Source organism: Erithacus rubecula (assembly GCF_903797595.1).
Source record: "Erithacus rubecula genome assembly, chromosome: 3".
Taxonomy (NCBI): Eukaryota; Metazoa; Chordata; class Aves; order Passeriformes; family Muscicapidae; genus Erithacus; species Erithacus rubecula.
In genome coordinates this window covers 25,970,712-25,994,367 of record NC_136689.1, presented here as the reverse complement: position 1 = coordinate 25,994,367, position 23,656 = coordinate 25,970,712, and the positions used below count along the sequence as shown (strand labels likewise).

Below are 23,656 nucleotides of genomic sequence, written 5' to 3'. Positions count from 1 at the left end.
AATTCCAACAGTTTAAAAGTGCAACACAATAAACTGTACCTGAATGCTATTCCTTGTGTTGCTAGCAAGAACAATGGGTGAAAATGCTCTGGTTTATTTCTTAGTCGAATAACTTGAGAATTACACATATAACACTGTAAAGATTGTAATACCACATAGCCACTGGCAACTTGCAAGTTTTCTTGCCTCTTTTACCTGCAATTCTTCCATGGGGAAAACAGGAGGAAGGGGGGGAAATGATTATATGTTACTCCCAGAGTTTAAAAGTTTGTTCTTTGCAACTTCATCAGCTTTATCAGGATTAAACACTTTAGCTATGTGTGCATTCACACAAGGCCAGATTATTTTTGCCTAAAACATGTGGAACACGCTGCAGAGAGGATGTTAACACGTTTCTTCCTGTTGCAGCCTTTCACAATATGGGTACTGAAGTGTAATATTTTACAATAATGTGCACTACTTCAGGCTGATTTACCACTAGTTAACCAAAACTCAAAGGGAAGTTGATAACAAATGCAGTGTTCCTTCAGCACAAAACAAGTAGCCAGACTTACCCACTTAAACTGAGAGCATTTTCTAGTAGAAACCACCACCCTTCCTTCTTAATCATCTCGAAGGATAATGGGCTGAAACACAAGATTTTACATCTACAGACACCACACAGACTTATATTTGGCAATATTTTATTTCCCACACTGATGCAGACAGGTACCTTGATACTTGCTGTGATACACACATCCTAGTCCAGCACATTGACAGGATGAGAATTTGCACAGCATCAGCTACAGCAGTGCAAAATGAACAATTTAGCATTCACCAGCCATGTCCTAATCTTTTGTGGTGCTATGTTTTTAAAGAAAAGCAGAAACACTTTCTTCCTCCACTGCTCAGCTTCTTAATAGAGTTATTACAGGCCTGATGAGGATTATCTTTTCTGCCCTGGATTAGAGTTGCTACTTAAAAGTATTTCAGACAGAACATAAACCACTCCCCCCTACACCCCCAAGTTGCAAATTTTAGCCATGTCAGATCCTAAGTTTCTAAGAAATTTCTATGAAATCAACAAGCATGACAGCTGAGGATTGGGAAGGCATAATTAGTAAAATGTTTACATCCATACTAAGCAAAAATCTTACCTGTCTCAAAATGCCAGTCCCATCTCAAAATTATGGTTGTGGGACAGAGCTGAAAGTGAGTTTTGGATTTTGCCTAAGGGGTAGGAAGGGAGGGAAACCCAGGAAGATAGAGGCAGGAATACTTCATCCTCCCATGCCAGCTCCTGCCTGCTACCCCCCTGCTAACAAACTTCTACATGCCAGACAAGGTTCAAACTTGTGTTTGAAACAGAGTCCAGTTTTAAAGGCAGAGCTCATGTCTGGAGATGCATTTTGATGACATGTGAGCAGATTTTCTACAGCAAAGCCTAAAGCAGCAGCTCTACACCTTACCTCACTGATCCTTCACCCTTATGATGCACATTTGCTGCTCCATTCAAATCCAGCTTCTGATAGGAGAAACAAAGAGATGCAGACTTTTGGAAAATCTTGAGAAGTTATTTTATTTTTGTTTGGAAGCTTTCCAGAAGCACTTTTAGTGCCTTTAAGTATATACACATGAAAATTAATACTGTTCTCTCCTTATTAATACATTCTTTCAAGTGACTTTTACTGTCTGGAAGCAAAGGTCAGTTACACTGAGTTCCAAGAATCCACTGCACAAAAAAAAGTAACTTTATTTGACCATATGTTACTATAATTGAACATGCAGGAAAATATTCTTTGATCTTATGACTGTTTTTGACTAGATGGATAACGATCCCATTTTTACAAATGATGATTTTAGTTGGAGCCCTAAAGAAAAACAAATCTGAAATACCTACATCATTGACTTAATGATTTAGGACTAAAAATGCCATTGGGGTATGTGATATGGCAGCTGTGTGTTGAAAGATCATTTCCTAACTGGGCTCTCACCTCAGAAATCTGACATAAGATGTTGAGAGCTCATACCCATGACAGTGCCTGAAAGAGATGAAGCAGTAGTTGTTTCTACTGCAAGACATTTGTAGTTGGAAACTAGAACAAACTACTCTCAAGCAGCATACAAGTTCATGGAGAAAAGGCTCATTAACATGAGAAACATTTGCTACAGAACAAAACTATGTAAACAAAACAAAGGCAAGATGTGCACAAAAAGTTCTGTTATTCTACACCATATGGGCTATCACTGCCAATAAAGTTCCAGAGACAAAGATTCTAAACAACTGAAACTTAAAAATCAGTTAAAATTAGTTGAATGCAGACAAGGAACCAACTAGCAGCCTTTTCTTCTGCAGAGAGACTATAATAGAAAGGAACAGTCTCATAGGAATTCTCAAACTAATTGTTCATCTTTAGGTGTGGTCCTATGGACACTCCTAAATATTAAGAGTACATTTATTCACACTTAATAATACACTAGGATCCCCATACTGAGGAAAAATTAAAACACCCTAAATTAATCAATGGCACTATTTTACAGGAAAAAATCCCCAAAATTTATTCTGAATAAAATGCCTGAAGTCCATAGCTGTCCATGTAACTGCTTTTCACATATGCTCAGTGGGAGAATTCAATTCAGTATACTTCCAACAATGACAGATGTCAAAGTTAATTAAGAAGGTATTATTAACACTCATCACACCCTTAAAGACCAGAGCAGGTGAAGTTAAACGCTCCTCCTTGAGTTTCATATGTAGCAGAGAAGTGCAAAAACCATGGTAAAATCAATGCTGAAACAGTAAAGAGGAAAACTATAAAACAGATGAGAAGAACTAGCTCAGATTTAGACAGGGTATTTGAATGAGATTTGGAAACATCACAGAAAATCAGTTTTTAAACACTTTGTATTCTAATAGGAGATTAGATCAGCTTTTTCATCTTGTATAGAGGCAAACCTCTATACATTTAAGAGAAAAAATAAATCCAACACACCTCTGACTGTATGTGTTGCTCAGGAACAGAACGGTGACACAGAAGCCTTGTCTTGCCTCACAATTGACACAACCTCAGAGAATCACTATTCATGCTCTCAACAAAAGGTTTGGAATATGTGGGGTTGGGAGGGGCCAAACTTAAAGTAAATACTCATGAGCAGTCCTCATGACATTTTTTAACTCTACCTGGTGGCCTCCAGCCAGACCACAATAAGGTTTGATTTGTACAAAGAGAAACTACAGTACATCCTTGACTGTGATTTCTGCCATAGTTTCTTTTATGAGCATAAACTATCTGATTTAAGACTAAGTAGCTTCAGCAAGCCTCTTTCAATTAACCAAATACTACAAATACACTCCTTTCCAGCTACCCCACCTAAAGGCAAAACCTTATCCTGCATTTTTCTTAGTGTGCATAAGCATAAGCACACTACAAGAGTACAAGGATGGGTAAAATGACAGTAATTAAGGGACACGCTGCTCACCAGTGCCCACTTTGATCTTTAGCAACTTGGCAACTGAATTTGACACTGTTTTCTGGGTGAAAAAATTATCCATTCAGAAGTCATAGAATGGATTGGAAGGGATCTTAAGGACCATCTAGGTGTCTCACCCAGGAATATCCCTGTGTGCAGGAATGCCTTCCACTAGAACAGGTTTGCTCAAAGCCCCATCCACTTGGCCCTGAATACTTCCAGGGATGGGGTATCCTCATATTCTCTGGGAAACCTGTTCCAGTACCTCATCAACCTCCCCTTAAATAGTTTCTCCCTGATATCTAATCTAAACAGGTGGGATCTCACCAGAGCAGAGCAGAGGTCTGCTGGTCACGCTGCTTTTGTTGCAGCCCAGGACACATTTGGCTTTCTCTGGGCTCAAGCACACATTGCTGGGGCATGCTGTGCCTCTCCTCCACCCACACCCCCAAGTACTTCTCTATAGGGTTAGTGTCAGTCCATTCTCTGCCCAGACTGTACTTGTGCTTGGGATTGCCCTGACCCATCTGCAGGACCTTGCACCTGACCTTCCTGAACTTCACAAGGTTTGCACAGGCCTGCCTGTCAAGGTCACTCTGGCTGCCATCCCCTTCTTCCAGTGTGTCAATGCAATGAAGCCAGCTTGATGCCTGGAGTGGCTGAAATTCCTTTGTGCTGCTCGTCAGGAGTTCTCCTGCTGACCTGCAATGCATCTCCAGGCTCTGGGCATCTTTTGCTGGCACTGGCATCAAACTGGTAGGAGTAGGATGGATGGAAATTCCCTTCCTCCACCAACTTTAGTTTAAAGCCCTCTTTTAAAGCCATCATTTAAGACAGTTCTGTTTTAAAAGAACTAGCTAATCTGTTCTTACTAGCAAATGTAATCCTTTACTCCAGCATCAAAGACTCCATTTAGCTCAGTTCTTTAAGTTTATAAAGAACTGAAAGGATACATGAGGCATGGAAATTAAAAACAAAATAGAAGAGAGGAAGCAGGCTTGCTAACTGCAGGAAATAGGACTTTTTCTACAATCTCAGCCCCACCACTGCTTATGTTTTATTCATCAATTCTACTTGCAGTTTTTCTCTTCAGGCAAAGGCAACCTGGCAGCACCACTTTTTTGTTACTCCAAGTCAAACATAATCCCAAATCATGTAAAAAAGAGATAAAGTACTCCTAAGACTCTTATTGGAGACTCAGGAACATTGCCTTGTTACCAGTCTAGGGTTCCCATCTCTCATTCACATTCCTAGGGTTATTTTTGGCACAGTGTACTGGTCCAAGCACACACAATGGAACCAAAATCCCATCACTTCACAAGAGAGGGAGAGGTAGTTCACTTTTGCTGACCTTTAACTCACAGCCATTTTTGCACTTCTCTGAGAAGTCATCATCCCTCTTGAAACTGTGCACACCTGCCTGCAGCACACTCCTGCTACCCTGACAGTCTGAGTTTTACTTGCTACTAACAATATTCTTCACAGAAATGGTGTGCTGTCACTTCTCTCTCCTATTCTTCACCTCCTTCAAAACACCACTTTTTAAATTACTTTTTTCAAGCCAGGTTCAAGTACTATTGATGCTGTATTACAGCAGCTTCTGGTTATCAGTGTCAAAAAGTCAATAATTTACTGCCAAATCCATGGAGTAAGAATGTGTAAGAGAGTCATCAAGATCTAGCATAGCCAGATGATGCACAGTGAAGTTGTTCAATGCTTGCCACATCAAAAGATCTAACCAGATAAACTTTGGAATAGGAAAATTTAAAAAGAAAGGAAAAAAAAGTCAAAACTAAAGAAATACAAGAACATGAAATTCAAAAGATAGCAGGAAATAAACAGAGCAACTAATAAAAATAATGAAGTCAGAAATGGTCTCACAGACACTGCTCTGAAATTAAAGCTTACAGACACAACACAAAGCTTAGAAGTTAAAATACATGGCTGCTGGGATAAATATCTATGGCTCTCCTTACCTGCCCACATATTTGGACTGATTAAGATTTTCCCCTTCAGTATTAAGGTAATAGTTATCAACCTGAGATAGTTAGCAAAGCTTAAGCAGCATGATTTGAATTACAGAAAAAATAATGTCAAGAGTGTAGTTATTACATCTGTTAAAAAAAATAAACCAACAAACAAAAAAGAAAAAGGCCATCAGAAACAAAAGGTATTTAGCTACTCTCTCTAGAGTAAACCCCATTTTTGAATTCTGTGATCATGCCTTCTTTGAACAGGAAATTGCACTTCAGTCTCTTACCAAACCAAAACCAAAACCAAAATATTTATTTACATGTCACATATTTACATGAAGACAAAGGAACTATAAATATCCTTCATGCATATATATGTTTGGGTTTATATATTTATGTATAGACTTATTTATGAGCCTAGATCTCCTTGATATCCTCACTAAAATCTTTGCAGCAGAGAAACCATTCATGTTTCATCCAAAACTGTCATGGATCATCCAAAGGTTTTGCTTCTGAGAGCTGCAAATTATGCACACAAATCTTTCCTGCCCACACACCTCCCTGGCATCTTGCAACAATTCCTGTAAGGAGAAGATCCAGCCCTGCCACTAGCCCAGGACTGGTTTCACCTCTCCAGTGTGGCTCTCCTCCATGGTTTGCTGAGCCATCTAATCCTTGCATTTCTAAATGTAAATAACACATTGCCAAACACTAATGCTTATTATTACAGTCAACCAATTAAACTGTAATTCTACCATTGTTATCCACCAACACTCTTCCTGCTTAAGTGCAAGCTATGTTTACTTTATTACTGAGGAGCTCAAACATTTTCTTTCACAATACTGTATTCTCTTCCTCCTCCCACCTAAGCCAAGGTGAATGCTCATGAATGAGACCAGTAACTAGAACAATGTTTTCATTTCTACACTGACATGGACAGATGCAGAAAAACTGAGAATTAGTATTTCCACCAGTTTTAGGATCCGTAGAAAGATTTGCAAAAAAGAGAAAGATGGCAGAGATTTCAAAACAACAACCAAAAACCCCCCCCCCTTTCTTCTACATTCCAAACACAAAATCACCACAGAGTTGACATTTTATTCAATTGTTAAAATTTTTTACTCTTTTACAGTATCACTGCTGAAGCTAGAAGTTCCAGATCTGATAAACCAAATGAAAGAGCCATAAAGGCATCTTTCAGATGGCAGAAAAACACAGATCTTATAAAATCTCAGACCTATTACCTCTGTGTAGATAAAAGTATTTTAGTTTTTATTCCAAGCTGTTCTGCAAAGAGCCTCTCCCTTACCCCACTAAACAGAATCTGCACCAGTAATGCTGGTTCACATAGTTACATAGAGACAAAAACATGCAAATTCTACTTCTGTGCTGCATTTAATAAACAGATTCATTTCCTCTGTGGTCTATATATAGACAGAAAAGTGTTGGCTATCTCTCACAGACAGTGCTTTATCTGTTCACTAATAGTCAGCTAAAGCACATGGAAGTAGCAAATAAAAATAAAGGACTCCTCAATCCAGCTGAACTATTTTTAAAACTGGATGCACAGAAGTTATAGAAGTTGGAAACAGAAATCTCTATCTAGTGGGGAGCCACTGGTGATTTTTAGACCTCATATTTGGCACCTTTACTTCTCCAGGAATGCTGTAAATATGACAAAAAGGAAAACTTACTCCTGACACCTTGTATTTACAGCTAAATATGGAGTGCAGTGCTGGTAACCCACACTCAGGAAACACAGAACAGTGTTTTCATTATCCTATAACCAGTTCAAAATAGCATCCTTAAGCTGACACCACAAGTGTACATCACCAGGAAAAGACTGTATTTATTTGAAAATCCTTACTCCACATCAGAGGACCTCTGTATATGCTGCTCCCTCAAAACTTGAACTGTTGATAAGAATCAGCCCCCAACAGATGCACACTCAGCATGAAACTAGCAGATCACAAAACATGTAGAAACTTGCTTCTCAGGAAATGTCCACAACTGATTCTCAAATTCAAGACCAAATGTTAAATACCACAAAATACCACTGTACTGCTTATCTAACTCCATAGCCTGGGACCATCAGTGTGGTTATCTGAGCACTTGAATGCAATTGAGGAACACTTCACAGCATATCTCATCATTACTACATTTTTGTGGCAGGCAGACATACAGACACTTCTCCAAAAAACATCTCCTGAACTCTGCATCTGCCCAAGACAGTAAAAGTGTTATTCAAGGCATTCTCATAAGGTCACGTCCTTACAACATATCCTAAGCATTAGAAACAAAACTACATCTAGACAAGTTCCTACTACATTAACCACTCCAACAAATCACTAGGAATGCATGTTTTTAAACACGTTCTCCAGCACAGAAACAGCTCTGTGCTCTCCTCTGTGCCATCTCCAGAAACAGCATCCAAGAAGGAAGGATGGAGCTGCCTCCACTCAGATCTACCTCTTGCTACCACTTCTTCTCTTTCCTCAGGTCATCAGGTGGGAAGAGCTGTCAGGCTCAGTTTAGTCTGCAAAAGTACTGCACGTTAGTACCATGGATCAGTTTTGTTTTACTGAGCCAAATGTCAATTACAAAAAGCAGGCAGGACCAAAGTGAGATGCCACAACCGCCCACCAGTCTTCAGAAGGTGAAGAGGTCAGCACTTCCTAAATATCAACCCCCCTACAACAGTATTTATGATGATTATGCAGAACTAGGATACATGTTGTCATCTCCCAAATCAGTGGCTTCCTCTCTCAAAGTAAAGAAAACTGTGTATCTACAGACACAGGGGGAGTGTTACAAACAGAGCAATGTAACAGTTGCACTTACTTAGGGATGGACAGCCCTGCAATCACCTACACAACCAGAGACACAAACCCTGCTGGTGTCTCAGCATCAGCTGGTCTCTCTTGCCCATATGATGTCTCACCATGAGGTATCACACGGGCAAACTATAAACTCCTATTGCTTAGGACATGATTACTCGGTAGCTCCTTGGTTTGTAGGAATCCTTTTCCTCATCCTACCACCCCATCATGACACCACACCAACTAGCAGAGAGCACGAGACAGGAGGACTGTGAGACTTCAGCTTTATCTTCCTAGTAATCAACAACATATGTTCCCCCACTGCACTGCAAGGACACAGAGAAAACAGCTCCTCTGCCACGGTCTAAGTCACTTTGGGGCTAAAAATACATAACACAGAACAGCTACACGTGTTTTCAAAGGGGGCTGTCTCAGATACTTGTGAAATGAAAGTCTGTCTCAGAAAGGAATCCAAATCATCTTTGTATCTACCTAAATTCAAGCATGAAACTTTGTGGCAGTGGTCTTAATGCTTATATTCTGCTCTTCATAAAATGTCAGGGGAAAAAGAAACACAGACCAGACTCAAAACAGTAAATTTGTTTTCTTGTGCTTATCAGCCCTGCCTACTGGACTCTAAAATCTGTCATCATGCAAGACATTTGATTGCTTAACACCAGAGGTTCAAAGGAGGGAAGCTTCAATAGAGTCACAGTGAGGAAATCAGAGTAAGTCCACATAAACAGACTGCCTCCCAAACAAGCTGTCATTAACAGGAGTGTTCTACTAAGCTGCCTACCCACAGCAAAGAAGAAAGCAACCAAAGGGTACCCAAAGAAAGGAAGACCTTTATGATTGCGACAAGAAAGGTGTGTTCTACTGTGCAACCACTGGTAAGAGAAATGGGGTGGGGAGGAATAAAGAAAAAGAAAAGAAAAAAGAAAAAAAAAAAGAAAAAAAAAAGAAAAAAAAGAAAAAAAATAAAAAAGTCAGTTCTGTTATAATAGTAATAAAATAATAATGTTTGTTTAGGGAGGATGGGCTACCAGCTCAACATTTAACAAATCCTAGGACTCCAAAAAGGATGGCTTTAGTAATGACCTTAAGAGAAAGGTTACAGTATTCCTGGAAGAACAGGAAGAGAATAATGTCTCATCTGAGGAGATTGCTTACTTACCAGGAGTGCTTCAGCACACACATTCAGTAATAGAACCAGTATTTTGGATTGAGCATTCAGTGCTCAATATGATGAGCAGGAAAGCTAAGCAAAAGAATTCAGCTCTTAGATATGTAAAGTTCTGCCTCAAAATGAAAATATAGAGGGGAGTTATCCACATCTAGACCATTGATGCAGCTCTTCAGGGACATGATCTACACAAAATGAATTAAAAATCAGCAGTGTGACAGACCACCTGCAAGGAGGGAAATTCAACAGAGGTATTGAAAAGCTTGAAAAGGCAGCTACAATAACCCATAGAATTGATCTGATATCAGGATGCATTTAGTTATATAAACAAAAAAGGTTTCCAGGATAAATTAGATAAGGACTTTGTAGGCAATGAACTAAAGATACGTAAAACATCCATTAAGAGCTCTGAATCTCATGAAGTACATGCCTCAAGCAGACTGCCTGAACAAGCCCAAGCATTCAACCTCATAGTGAGTCAGGAGAAAGAGAGTGAGTGGCCTGTATACTTGCTCCAGAATTAGATATGTGTTTGCCTAGCAAGAAAAAACAGGGTTTCTTTTCAGGCAGGTAACTGTCCAGCTTGTGAGATTCAAAAGGCCCAATCAAGACCTCATTTTAGAAAGAAGATTGCTTTGTTTTTCACAAAATCCTTTTCTTCCTTACTTCAATTTCAGATTTCTTCATGCTTACTCCTTTACTCTGTTTCTTTATTTTCTCAAAAAGGTACCTTCTGTATTTATATGGTTAATACAGAGGCCTGAACAATACAAGTACAGTATATCCTACCATGCCTATGTTCAGTCTCCTGTTCCTAAGCTACACCTGTTCTGCAGGTGTACCAAAAATAAGTAAATTAGAACAATCAATATTCACAAGAAAAGAAGGCTTTGAGACTTTACAGGACGAAGCGGTTCAGTGGTTCCAGGACAGAAAAGCAGCTGTGAGAAAGGCTCCCATCAGCCACTCATCTGTGGAGCAACACAAGGGAACAGAATGAGCAGTCAGGAGGTGAGCAGCAGGTGAGCACAGACACTGGATGGAGATGTCTAAACTTTGCTTTTTTAAAGCAGACACAGAACAGTAGGCAATTTATGATTTCCCTACAAAGCCTAAATCAGGTACCCCCCAAATCCACCACAGAATGCTCGTGTAACACCTTTCCAGGTGGGTACATTCTATGCAAAGGGTAAACTACACCACAGTCTGGGGTCTCTGTGTACGTGCAGCAGAATGCTCTGCTGAGCAAAACCCCTTATCAAAAGTTAAACACTGCTGGAGTAGAGTTTCCTCCATGTAGGTATGGGATTTATAATCCCTTTCCTTAAACTACCAGTCAGGGCAGGGCTTGGCAGGTAAGCTGAAGTGTCAGGTGATGAGAAGGGTAGAACAGTAGTGTAGTACAGAAGAAAGATATAAAAGTCCAACTTTGCTCCACAGGTCAACACAGAGAAGAAAAAAATTATTTCAAATCCTAAGTTTGTATGATGTTTTTTCAATCATGAAAGGAAGAACAACCCTTCAAGGTGTCTTCTCCCAAAGTACAGATACTGGAAGGTTTGAGTTTTTAATTTCTACCTCTGCAATTTACTATCTTGTATCAATTTCCCAAAACAGAACTGTGGGCACTTCACAACCTCCTCTCTTCAGTTCCCTCTTCTTTTCCTAGCTACTTGCAGATCTGCAGACTTTTGAAAGAAACATGAACCTGGTCTTCAATTACAACTAATATTTTTAAATTACATGCAGAAAGATCAGCATTAATTATTATTCCTAATTATCGATATAGCAAGTCTAATGGCATACAATGAGTGCATAATAAATTTTAAATTATTACACCATGCAAGCTGACAATACTTTCTAGAGAGCTGTATACTCAATTCTGTGCCATGGTTCTAGTCACACAACACCACAGAGATTATGAGCAAATACTAACAGGCTTTCCATATGTATGCACACCTGCTACTACAGAACAAGCAATTGCAAAACTGTGTGTTTGAGCTCAATCTTGAATTCATGAGGTATCAAGTGCTTTGAGCAGCCACTTACACCATTGCAGGCAAAACTCCAATCCTTTCCATTATTAAGGGGTTGTGCTTTGTGGGGCAGAGCAAAGGGATTTGGTTTCCAAATGCAGATGGTATGGCTCCCATATAGGCAGGGTCAGAGAAAAGGCATCCCCTCATTTCCAGCATGTTTGGTGGTAGTAAGCAATCCTGTGGCAGGAACACTGTGCCACTAGCAGGAACAGAAGGATTCACTGTACACCTACTACATTTATGAGGTCAGTGGGATCAAGTAGAAGTAGGGTGACAATGTTACAGGAACTACACTTCCTCCTTAAAAAAGAAACAAAGGAAGAAGTCAGGTCAACACTGAGAAAAAAAAATGCAGCTATCAGTTAACTCAGTGTATCTCCAGAACATTCATAAAGTTTATAAATGCATATAATTTTTATTATATTTGTTTCAATATTTGAAATGCATTTGAGGCCATATATACAGTTCAGATATAGCAAAAGTAGATACAGAACCTCTAGCCCATCTCTTTCACAATGGTTTCCAACTCAGAGTTATGAAAATTGCTGCAGAAGTAAAATTCTTCAGCTAAAGGCTGCTCAAAGACAACCTTTATTGTTTAGATTTTATTAAAATCCAACCACTTATTATTAAAACACAAGAGTGCAACCAAAAATATCCACCGAAGGTAACACAACAAATACCTTTTCACCATCCTGTGCATTCAATTATTGTTACATACCTGAGCAAGCACTTGGTATTTACCCTGGCTCTGGAAGCAGGTTGAGCAAGCCACTAAAACTCCCTGGCATATAACCACATCCCAGCTCAGAGTATCCAACACAGACTTTATCTCCCCACTCAATCTGGTCTAAAGAGAGCCCTGGGTAACTGGCCCATGGAAATTGTCAGCAAAGATTAAGTATTTGCTTTGTTCTAATGGCAGGCTCTTTACAATCACACCTCCCCCCCAACCCCGGAAGGAAAAAAAAAAAAAAATCTGCCAGGAAGAAAGGGCTTATTCTGGATACATGAAATGAGAACATAGGCACAGGTAGCTCCATCTCTAGACAGCTCTCCTAAGACAGAGACCAAAGTCTAGAAGCCCTGTCAAGCATGGCTGCTGAAGATGAAGATGATACAGCTACAGTGTCAGCATTTCTCATCTACAAGAGAACATTTAGCAAATTAATGAGATTTTCTAAGGTAAAAAGAAAATGCAGTTTTTACCAATGCTATGATTGTGTGCAAAGAGTCCTACAGCACAACTAGAAAGCCTCTCTCAAGTACAGCAAGTGCTCACAGTGAGCCCAGGAAAAGGAAGACTCCCTAGAGAATTGCTGTGAAATCAAAGTACATACAAAAAATTCTGTGTAACATTATCTTCTCACCCTTCTCACTCACCACACCACTACTTTGCCTCATGGACCATAGAACACTTATAAACTACAGTAAAGACCAGTCTTCCTAATTCCTCCATGGAAGAATCTGCAACCACAAATTTTATTTTAAACACATTTAAGCTTTCTTTTTTCCTCCGAATATCACAGTAGTTACAAGCAATTTTTAGTGAACTTGTTACTGTCAGCTGCCTGGTCCATGCTGTCACATCCATGGCACTCTGCATTTGATGAATAACCCTCAGCCTGGGCACACTTCTGAGCCTTCTTCTTTCCATGCTGCCACTGTTGTGGAAATTTTTCACTCCCCTTCCACAAATCCATCTTCTCCACATTAACATACTTATTAAGTGAGCAGGTTTCTCTTGTAATATGGCCCAAACAAATTTATTGGAAAAACAGTTATTTGGGGTTTTTCTTAGTGTTTTTTTTAACACATCTTTCTCTGTAACCTACTCTATGCAAAAGGCAAAATAAGAGTTCAGACTCCCCAGTATAAACATCAGGTAGCAGACTCTCCTCAACCCAACAGCAAGTTAAAGAACATATTGCTACAAAACCATGTCAACTTCAAGGGTTTCCCTAAAAGTTTGTCATCAGTATCAATGTCAGTTTTTTGATCTGAAGACAAAGGAAGCAAGGGTAGACTCCAGTAACCTTGTATGCAGCTTTCACCTGCCATCAGGCAAACATCTCAAGTCTACCTGAAGCTTTTAAATTAATTTTGAGGTCACTTCCACAGCACAGATACACACACACACTGATGAAAGCACACAGCAGGCTTACATCACAAAAAACGACTGAAATAATTAAATAGTGTTGTTTTCAACACTGAATGCCCCTAAGGGGCTGAGCAAACATCCATGTATCTCAGTGAAACTGGATCTCTTGCATCTTAAATGTACCACCTCCCTGTTTCTGGGTTATGGCTTCTATTGGGATAATTCCCAGAAAGTAAGATAGTGACTACATTACACACTGCTGGAGAAACAGGTGATACTCCTTTCCACTTCACACTGAGGTTCAAATTTTATTCACAGAGTATTTATTGTCTGTCAAAATATGATGGGGGGAAAAAAAAATAATTTCCATAAGGAACAGAGACATTTATAGCTTACTCAAGCTTTACAACACACTTGGGGTAGGTATCTCAGAAGTGACCAATTATTCTATAAAACTATAAAAAGATTTGGTTGGACCAGTTTCAGCAGTGCCAGTGTTTCAAAATGAAAGTGCGTGGCTTTTAGCAAAAAAACCCCAAAAAACTCAATAAATAAGACGGCCTTTATTAGCACACAGTGAAATCTTTCTCAAAATCAGAAGAAATATTTCAAAATTCATCCACAATCAAGTTTTAATCTCTTTGTCCATAAAGAACTGATCAGCTTCGTTTCAAAATCCCATTCAATTTTTCCCTTAAGCTGGTAAATTTCTTCTTCTATGTGCACTCCATCCTTTGTAACACAAAACAGAACATTAAAAAGATATGACTAACACCTGTGTTTAAGTCAGTTCAGTCTTCAATGAATTACAGTGTCTGAAATGAAACTGCACAATAGTAATATACTCCATATCCTGTGCACTTATGAGAGACGCAACAAGTGCAGTGTCATCAGCATCTCTGGTGAAAAATCCATTCCCCTCGTTTATCACAGCACAGAGTTAAGAAGGAACCTTGTAAGAACTCAGGAACACAAATATTAACAGCCAAGAAAACATCATTAAATCACAAACTGGAATATTTTTTCTTTTCTACAGCTCTGAATATTGGTCCATCATCTAGTAACTCAAGTGTAGTAAACCATAGGTACTCTCCCAAAGCATTTCCAAAAGTCTCAAGATAGAATTAGACACTGAGTAACAGGAATTGGTTTTTAATTTTTAATGTGAAGTTATTCACTGAGATAGTCCTTTCAAACCAAGGACTCTTTATTGTTAAACACAGCTGATTTATCAAATCAATTCTCTAATTGTCACCATTTCAAATTAACACTAAAATCTTTGTCTCTGCCTTTCTCAAAGTGTATAGAGCAGCTATTTTCTTAGATGGTTATCATCCAAATTTTGAATAACTGGTGTTTACTAGAGATAAATAAAATTCATTCGCAGTGAAAAATGGTTTATTCAAGAAAAATAATTATGAATAAAGAAAAAAATAGCACATTTGGGAGCAACATAAAGTGTACACTGCAAGCAACAGGCCTGTAGTGCTTCCTTCTTCTGCATTAAAGTATTCTGCAGCTTGACACAAAATATTTCTAATTACTTGTTTGCATTTGCATTATATTCTAGAAGAGGAAGGAATAGTAGGTAAGATCATCTCAAATTGAACAGATGTTCTTTTATCTTCTGGTATCACCCCTTCATCAAATTATTTTTTACTATACAATTATTATTTTTTATTGTACGATTTTGTACTCCTCAAGAAATGATGAAGTGGAAAAAGAATTTGACTGGGAGCCACCTGATTATTTTACAGGTCTCATAAGAACTGGAGACTAGCTATGAAAACATCCATTTTGCCACAAAAGAAAATATGCCCTACACAAGTGAAGTATAATGCCACTGCAACAAGTTACCTGATGTTTCTTTAGGTTTTCATTTTCCAGTTTTTTCACAGATCTGCTGGCATACAAGAGGAACAATCCCAGTTGTATGGACACAGCACTGCAATGGGCCTCATTCCAACAAGTAGAGGAAAAAGGAAAGATCCCTATCAGCTTTATGTGAGACCTTCAATCTTCAAAACAAAAAATTAGTTAGCAACATGTTCACAGATGTTTGCTTTCCATCCTTCCTTCCCAGAAAATGTATGACTCAAGCTTTACATCATTAAACACTTAATATCTTATCCTCCATGTACTTGGTAACCTCAGAGCAAGGAAACATTTCATGTCACAGAAGTATGAAAAAATTATGTTTTAGTCTAAGTTAAATGACAATTCCATTTTCCTCCATATGATTAGTATATTCTGGAATTTATTGCAGGAGTCACATTTACATTTTATCACAATTTATATTCAAAGCCAAAGAGCAAAAGAAGCCATACTAAATGCAAAGTTATCCAAAAACCTGCTCTGCTCAAGATTACATGAGGGGGGAAAAAGTGCTGATTAGATTTTTTAGTCAAAAAAAGACTTCCTGAGACAGAAGGGCCTTCCTCACCATACCAACTTGCAAAGCAAAGCAATTAACCAACATCCTTGGAAAACACATCCTTCTCTGTGAAATGCATTTTGAATAAAAAAAACCCAAAACTACACTTGCAGAAATACTGGGCAGAGGATGAACTTGAGCTAAACATAGCTGTAAATGTAGGAAGTTGCTTTTCATGAACAATAATTAGTACTCCTGCTGAGATAAACACACCTAATAGTTTGTTTATTTCGCAAGGACACACATTCATGCATATTACTGGCAAGAATGGGTCTAGTCTATTTCCAGATGCTGATGAGAACACTCCATGTACTTAGCTGCCACATCACTCCTGGTGCAAAAAGCCTTAGGTTAAGATCTACCACCTTTTCAAAACAGCCCTGTCAACTCCAAATGTTAAACTACACATTCAGCAAATACTAAGAGAAAGTTACATGATGGCAGCCACTTAAACGATGTTCACACTCTTGTGAAGAGCTCAGCTTAAGTGAACACAATCTGTCATACTGACTTAGGTTTCTCAGGCCTTCCATAGATGCTGGTGTGTATCTCCTCATACTCATCTTTAGTGACATTCAACAGTTGGGTCTTCTTATGCTTGTTTTATACATCATGCAGTTGGCCCCAGCATGGAAGCTGTCACCTCTGTCAGGCTGCACTTCATCTAAGATGCTGCAGGAAGTCTGGGCAGTACAGCAGTGGGGAGCAAAGCCCACATTTTAGCAATACCAAATGACATCTTAGCACGTGCTCACACCATTCAACACCTCTAAGTATCAATGTGAGGACACCACACTGTTATTAGCATGTCTGAGAAAATATTGAAAGGGACAACTTTAAGAAAGGCATGTTCATTCAGCCAAGGGCTTATTCAACCACTTGAGCTCTTTGCTGGGGAATCTGGCCCCTTGACTGCATAATATTAAGAATTGAAGTCACTGATGGCAGCAGATGTCAAAGCTACCACCGACATGGAAATTCATAAGTCTTTCTCCCTCCATATGACCTGAACTTTCCAGATGGGTAGCATTTTATATGCAAGGTTTTGGTCTGTCTTCTGCAATTACTCTTTTAATAAGAAAGTTTTATTTTTCCTGATAATCCTACCACTTACAAAAGCAGCTGCCTCTGCTCCCACACTTTTCTGTTGCAGGACCCATCCTCGTATTTGGGAATCAGTCAAGCTTCATGAAAAGCTCCCAGTTCCAACAGCAACACTACAAAAATACTCCACTGAAAGCTATCCAGCACTGCAACTTCTTGCAAAGCTGCAATGAAATATTCAGCAACAGCTGATCACCTTTTCCTGAGCAATTACTGTATAAGCAGATGGTCTTTCTTTTTCCCCTTCAAATTCTAGAAGTTTCAGTTAAATACAATTATCAAACTCTACTTCCAAGCAAGACTGTCTTCAGATTTATGTTTTGTGTCTTTTCCTATCCGCTCTTCCACCTCTTCTAGCCCACCATCACACATCTCATTTCATTCACACTTATTTCCTCAATGCTTGATGAGCCTCAGGAGAAGCAGCATTGCTCATATCAGCCAAAAAGCATACAAGTGCATACACCATGTCAGCACTTATCATGAACCAAGTGACCACACAGTGCCTCATACAAACAGCAACCTCACCCCATTTTAAAGTATTTTACTATGAATACTATGCAAAAATTAAAATAAATAAATGTTGTTAAAACTTGGTGAAGAGATCCGGTTCGAAATTGGTCCTTCGGTGTGAGAGTAAACTTCACCTTAGAATAAAGGAGCTACCTGAATCACCACTCTAAAGGGTGTGGTTCAACTGCAGGTACATTGGGAGAGAAACAAGTTGAGGGAAAGGGAAGAAAAGGGGAAAAAACCTCACAAGAAGTGTGACCCTCTGGACTTTCTGCCTGGACTTGTACAAACAGGTCAAAATACCCCAGAAGACTTAAGTGTATTTTCAGAAACACTCTGTGGAAGCAGTTGTGCTGGTCCCAACATCATAGCTGAAGACATTATGGAACTGCAGAAATGCAGTAGTTTGCTGTGTTGCCACAGCTGAATATTTGGCTGTACAAAATTAGTGGGTTTGGGAGTCTTTTGGGAGTCTTTTTCCTCCTCTCTTGACATCACTAAGGAGAATTGCATCTATTCCATTTGACACTCTAATTGTAGACATTTGGCCTTTTGCTGATGGACTAGAGATGTCAGAAAAGTCAACCAAACTACCTGCAAGGAAGGGGTCAGAGACAGGGAGACAGCCTAGCAAGGCAGGCCAAATGCCTCCCCTCTCAGCACACTTGCAGAGAAGGTAACAGCACTTCAGGTTGCTTGGACAACGTGCTAGTAGAAAAAGCTGACAGAGGAGTATTTACAAATGAGCAGTTTTAAATCAACATCCATTTCCAGCTGTGAGCCACAGTAAATATGATCACACTGTTTAGTAGTATTGCTACAGACTGCAGAACACAGTCTCATTGCAGAGGACACCAATAGGGCCTGCCTGCCTCATGAGAGACCCCAGAGCAAGGCTTTGAGTGAGCCTAATTCTTCACAAGCCTTTGATCTATAAATACAAAGCCCAAAAAGCAGCTGATGTGCTGATGCACACCCAGCACCACCTTGGAGCTGAATACTGAATGGAGCTGAATGGCCACAACTCTCTCAGATTATAGGCACTGATACTTTTTCAAGTAACTGGTAACCTCTCACTTGGTCACTAAGATGTAGGTGGAAAAAAACCCCAAACTACACTGCTGTACACTGAATTATTTCATTACAATATAATTATTCATTAGTATTATAAGCAAAGAAAGCAACTGTGGAATTGCTCAGAAATGTCTCCAGAATGCCACAACAGTGTTTCACAGAATCACAGAACAAGCAAGGCTGGAAGGGAGCACAGTGGGTCATCTGATCCAACCTCCCTGCTGAAGCATGGTTATCCTAGAGCACATGGCACAGGATTGCATCCTGATGGCTCCTGAGCATCTCCAGTGAGGAGACTCCACAATCACTCTGGGCAACTTGTTCCAGTGAGTAGCCACCCACATGATAGAGAAGTACTTCCTCATGTTCAGGTGAAAATTCCTGCGTGTCACTTTCTTCCCATCACCTCTTTTCCTGTTTCCTTATGCTAAGCTGAGTTTTTTTCCAAAAGCTGACCAAAATTAAAAAGCCCCCTAGATTAAGGTTTGCTCCCACTTTTCAGATACACAGTACAGCTCTGAGAAACAACCACATTCCTACCAGAGCTCCACTGATGATGTGAACGATTAACCCACCCTGTGAAACATGGCAGAGCAGCAGCACTGCAGCAGCCAGACCACCTAGAGCCTGTGTCACATACACCTCCACACACACAGCTGGGTGCAGCACCAAGTTTATCTGTGCTGTAACACTGCCCAGCAATCACCCACTTCAGTTTAAACTAATAATGGAATGTAACTCAATCAAGTTTTCTTTATTCCTGCAGCACTCGCTCAGTGTCCAAAGCAATCCATTTTTATGAGGCATGTTACTCTTCACTCTGTATACCAAAAAATACAGTCAATTTTTACAGTAACACATTTCAGGGTACATTTCCAGGCCTGTATGACAGCAAAAGGTGGACACTGTTTGCATCATCTTACTGAGAAAGTAATTCCAACATAAGCTCCTATTCAGACATTCAGTCCTTTATTTCCCAGTAGCTTTCAGAAAGGTTAATCATGTTTTGACTGAGTGCTTAGCTGGTGAATTTTCGTAGATTATCGTCCTTTAGGCTGTGGCAGGAGTTCCTTGAACACACCAAACCATAGAATTGAGCCTTCATATAAGAACTGGGATCCATACACGGTGTCACTGGTTCAACTCCCTACTGATTTTTCCCAGTGTCTCACACAGGTAACATAACATTGTCACATCTTGTATTCACAAGCAGGTCAAGTTCAACCTTCTGTCATGCAGAGGTGAAACATTAAAAATTAAGCACGAACAACCTTATGTCATATCCCAGTAGTTTGTACTCAAATCAGCTGCTAGTGTGACACTGTGCAGAGCCTCAGATGTGTGTCCTGGAAGTCTTGGCAAATGGCACGCTGTATTAAATGTGTGCATGCTCAATCCGTAATGCTATAACTTGGAGAAAAGGAAAAAGTAAGGAATACTGGTTATAGAACTAAATAATTATTAAAAAATTACAGTATTTGAGCATAAAGTTGCCTTCTCTGTGAAGAAGTCTCAGAACTGCTTATTGGGACTCAAACAGCAATGCACAGGCCACGTGGGCAGGACAGTATCTTCCCTGACAGCCTGTGGGCTGTGGCACCTAAGGGCTGATAATGCACTCAAGGGACATAAAAGATGACTTCTGAACTTTCATTACGGGGAACTATTTCCCGTAACCCATCCTGGCATAATGTGATGCACGGTGTAGGAAAAGCTAAGAACCTGAGATGAAAAAAAAGCAAACCCCAGTAATATCACAATAGTATGCCTGCACCACGTCGAGTCATAAATTACACAGTTTTGCGGTATGTGGTTTTGTTACCTCATACTAGGCATCGTGATAATTATGAGAACCACACCTTTCATCTTGCTGACCTATAACGCTACATTAATGTAACGTTACACTCGCTACTTAAGCTCCAGCGATTTTTTTCAGGTATTCAGGCAGGCTTATTAAAACTTTAATAAACTGAAATGCATCGCTTTGTAGCAGCACTGTTTCTTCCAGCGAAGCACTTAGTCCCTAGGTACTTAAAACTTCTGATTTTTTTTCCCGTAGTTTTAAAACTTGGTCTGCTTCAGAGAAGTAGCTCAAGCGCTGTATTTTATTAGCAAAAAGAGAAGGCGGGGAAGATGCAGACGGGGAGCAAGCAGCCAAGGCAGCACACCTGCCGGGGCGGGAAGGTGCGGGAGGCGGCAGCGCCGTGCCCGGCTGCGGACGAGATGCTCTCGCCGGCGGCCGCGGCGCTCCGGCAGCACGCCCGAGGCCCGGCCGGGCGCGAGCAGGCCGGTCCCGCCGGAGCGCGGACACGCAAAGTTGGCGCCCGCGGCCGGCCGGAGCCGCGCCGCCCCCTCCCTGCCTCCCTCCTCCCCTGGGCGCCGCCCGCCCGCCGAGGGGCGGCCCCGCGGCCCTGCGCACGCTCCCGCCCGCCGCCCGTGAGGCGCCCGCGCCGGGAAGGCACTGACGAGTCATCGCCCCGCCGCGTCCCCGCCCCCGCGGCCCTGGCGGGACGGGCGGCGGCGGAGGGGGGGAGCCCGCAGGTGATGCTCCGGCGCTGCCGGGCCTGGGCTCCGCGGCTCGGGGCAGCGGGTCCCGCCCCGGCGCGGCCGCCTTCTTCTCCCGCCCGCCCGGCCCCGCCGCCCGGCGCTCCCTCCACGCCCACCGCGCCGCCGGCCCCGGGCTCCCGCACGCCGGTGCCGCCGCCGAGAGGCGCCTCCCGCGCTGCGGCGGCCGGAGCGCGACCCGCGCTCCCCGCCACACCTAGCAACAGCGCTGACAGGACGCAGCGGCGGCGGCGGGAGGAGGAGGAGGAGGAGGAAGCGGAATGGCTGCCGCGGCGGCGGCTCCCTCCCTCCCCGGAGCCCTGACAGCCAGCGCCGGGGCGGAAGCAGCAGGCGGCGTGCTGTGCCCGTCCTCCTCCCTCCTCCTCCACCGCCGCCGCCTCCTCCTCCGGGCTCCTGCGCTCCCTCCTGCCAATGCAAACTAACTCCCCCTCGCCAGGGCCGGCGGGCTGCACGCCTCCCCCGCACCCACCCATGCCGCCGCGCCGCACGCCGCCGCCTCCCCGAGGAGCGCTCCACGTCGCCCGCAGGACCCGCTCCTGCCACTCCGCGCCCGCCGACCCTCCTCCCCCGGCGGCCGCCGCGCCCCGGCTCCGCTGCACCTTGTGCCCCCCACCCCGCCCCGCGCCGCCGCCGCACACGCGGCCCCCGCCCGCCCTGCCCTGCCCCGGCCGCGGCCCCGCGGGCACTCACCGATGTGGTTGTCCTCGATGTGCTCGATGAGCTCTGCCAGGGTTGGGAAGTGGAGCCCGCAGCCCCCGAACCTGCAGGCGTTGGAGAAGAAGGAGGCGGCGGCGATGCCTGTCATGGTGTTACATCGAGATCCCCCTGCGGTGCCTGCTCTGCCAGGGCCGGCGGCGGCAGGGCGGAGAGAGGCGTGGGCAGGGGGGGAACGGGACGGAGAGAGAGAGAGATGGGGAGCGAGAGAGCGGGTGGGGGTGGGGAGGAGGAGGAGAAGGTGGTGGTGGTGGCGGCGACGGCGGCAGCAGCAGCAGCAGCGTCGGGAGCGGCGGAGGGGAGGGACGGGCTGGGTGGGGGGAGATGAGGCAGCCGCAGCTGGGAGGAGGGACCAGCGCGGCTCTGTAACAGCTGTGCTGCCCCGGCGGCGGCCGCCGGCGGCGGGAGGAGCAGGGCACCCGCGCCGCCCTCCGCCGCCGGGGGACACCGCGCCGCCTCGCCCGGCTCCACGCGGAGCCGCGGGGCAGCGGCCACAACTTTCCCCCCGGCCCCTCGGAGCCGGCGGAGGGCTGGGGGCTGCTGCTGCGGCCGGCGGGGCGAGGGGAGATGCTCCGGGGTGCTTGCCGGGGCCGGGAAGGTGGCGCCCGCCCCAGGGGCTCAGCCCGCCGCCGGGAGTTGGCTCCTAGCGCCGCCGCCACCTCCACCCTCCGGGGGCGGCGAGCACCAGCCCTCGCCGAGGTCGCTACACTGAGGGGCGGTCGCTCCTTCCGCAAGGGGGGCCGAGGCCACCGAGCACAGCCTTCACCTGCTCGGCGATGCGCCGCAGGCCCCGGGCACCTGCCCGGGGTACCGGGGTGCCCCCGCCGCCGGTGGGCTGCTGTCCCCGCTTCCCGCTGAGCTGCCGGTCACGCATCCCCGTGCCCGGTCATTCCCGGCTGAGCCGGGTCAGGGGTGTCAGACTGCGGCCCTGGGGAGAAAAGTTAAACGGGAGTCGCGCACACATCGCTCCCAAATCCTATTTTGACTTTGTCTCCAGAAAGCTATTCAGCAGAGAGGCTGACTGATTAATTGATTTTAATGAAGGTCTCCCTAGGCTCAAATTCGCAGACAGCTTTATTTAAAATTAAAAGGGAAAAAAAACCCCAAAAAATCCACCAGATCTCTTGTCTGGAAGGCTCTCCTCCCCCCACCCCCGCTCCGTTATATATTATTCTACGGTGCTGTTAATAATTTTGAGCAAAAGTGAGGCTAGAAAAAGCCTCAGAATCTGCATGAGACTCTGAATTGTATGGACATACGTGGTTCCACTGATTCTGCTGACAGATTACAGTCCCAAGCTGTTATCTCTGTAAAATCAGGCATGTGCACAAGAAAGCTAACCCTAGCTAGGGCTAACCCTAGCTCTTGTTACCTGTATTGCAGGTAAGGATGTTCCTGGCGTTACTGTGGGAGCCAAAGAGTAGCAGATCCTAAAAATGCAGTAGAATGGTTAGTGCATGAAAAAATGAGTGCTTGTCTATTTCCATAAAGGATGAAAACTCTTGGAGCTAGTTCCTGGTGTTCGGTATGTCAGAAAACCCGTCATTTATGTTGAGAAAACAAGCTTTATCTTGCATTTTATTTTAGTCATTTTCTTACATGTCCACTTTAATATTTTTCTGGTGTTTTGCCCTCATCCACTTGTATTCTGGATGTATAAACCCACTCCTTTTAGTTTACATCA

At 43.0% G+C, this 23,656-nt stretch overlaps 1 protein-coding gene across 1 annotated transcript in view; it reads right to left on the bottom strand.

Moving 5' to 3' along the window:
* The window catches only part of JAZF1 (JAZF zinc finger 1), a 180,355-nt gene extending 157,965 nt beyond the window's left edge, over window positions 1-22,390 (bottom strand). Inside the window, exon 1 of the mRNA XM_079302736.1 lies at window positions 21,949-22,390. Within this exon, the coding sequence (XP_079158862.1) occupies window positions 21,949-22,063 (115 nt within the window). The 5' untranslated portion in view covers window positions 22,064-22,390. The remainder of the gene's footprint in view (window positions 1-21,948) is intronic.
* Window positions 22,391-23,656: the final 1,266 nt, after the last annotated feature.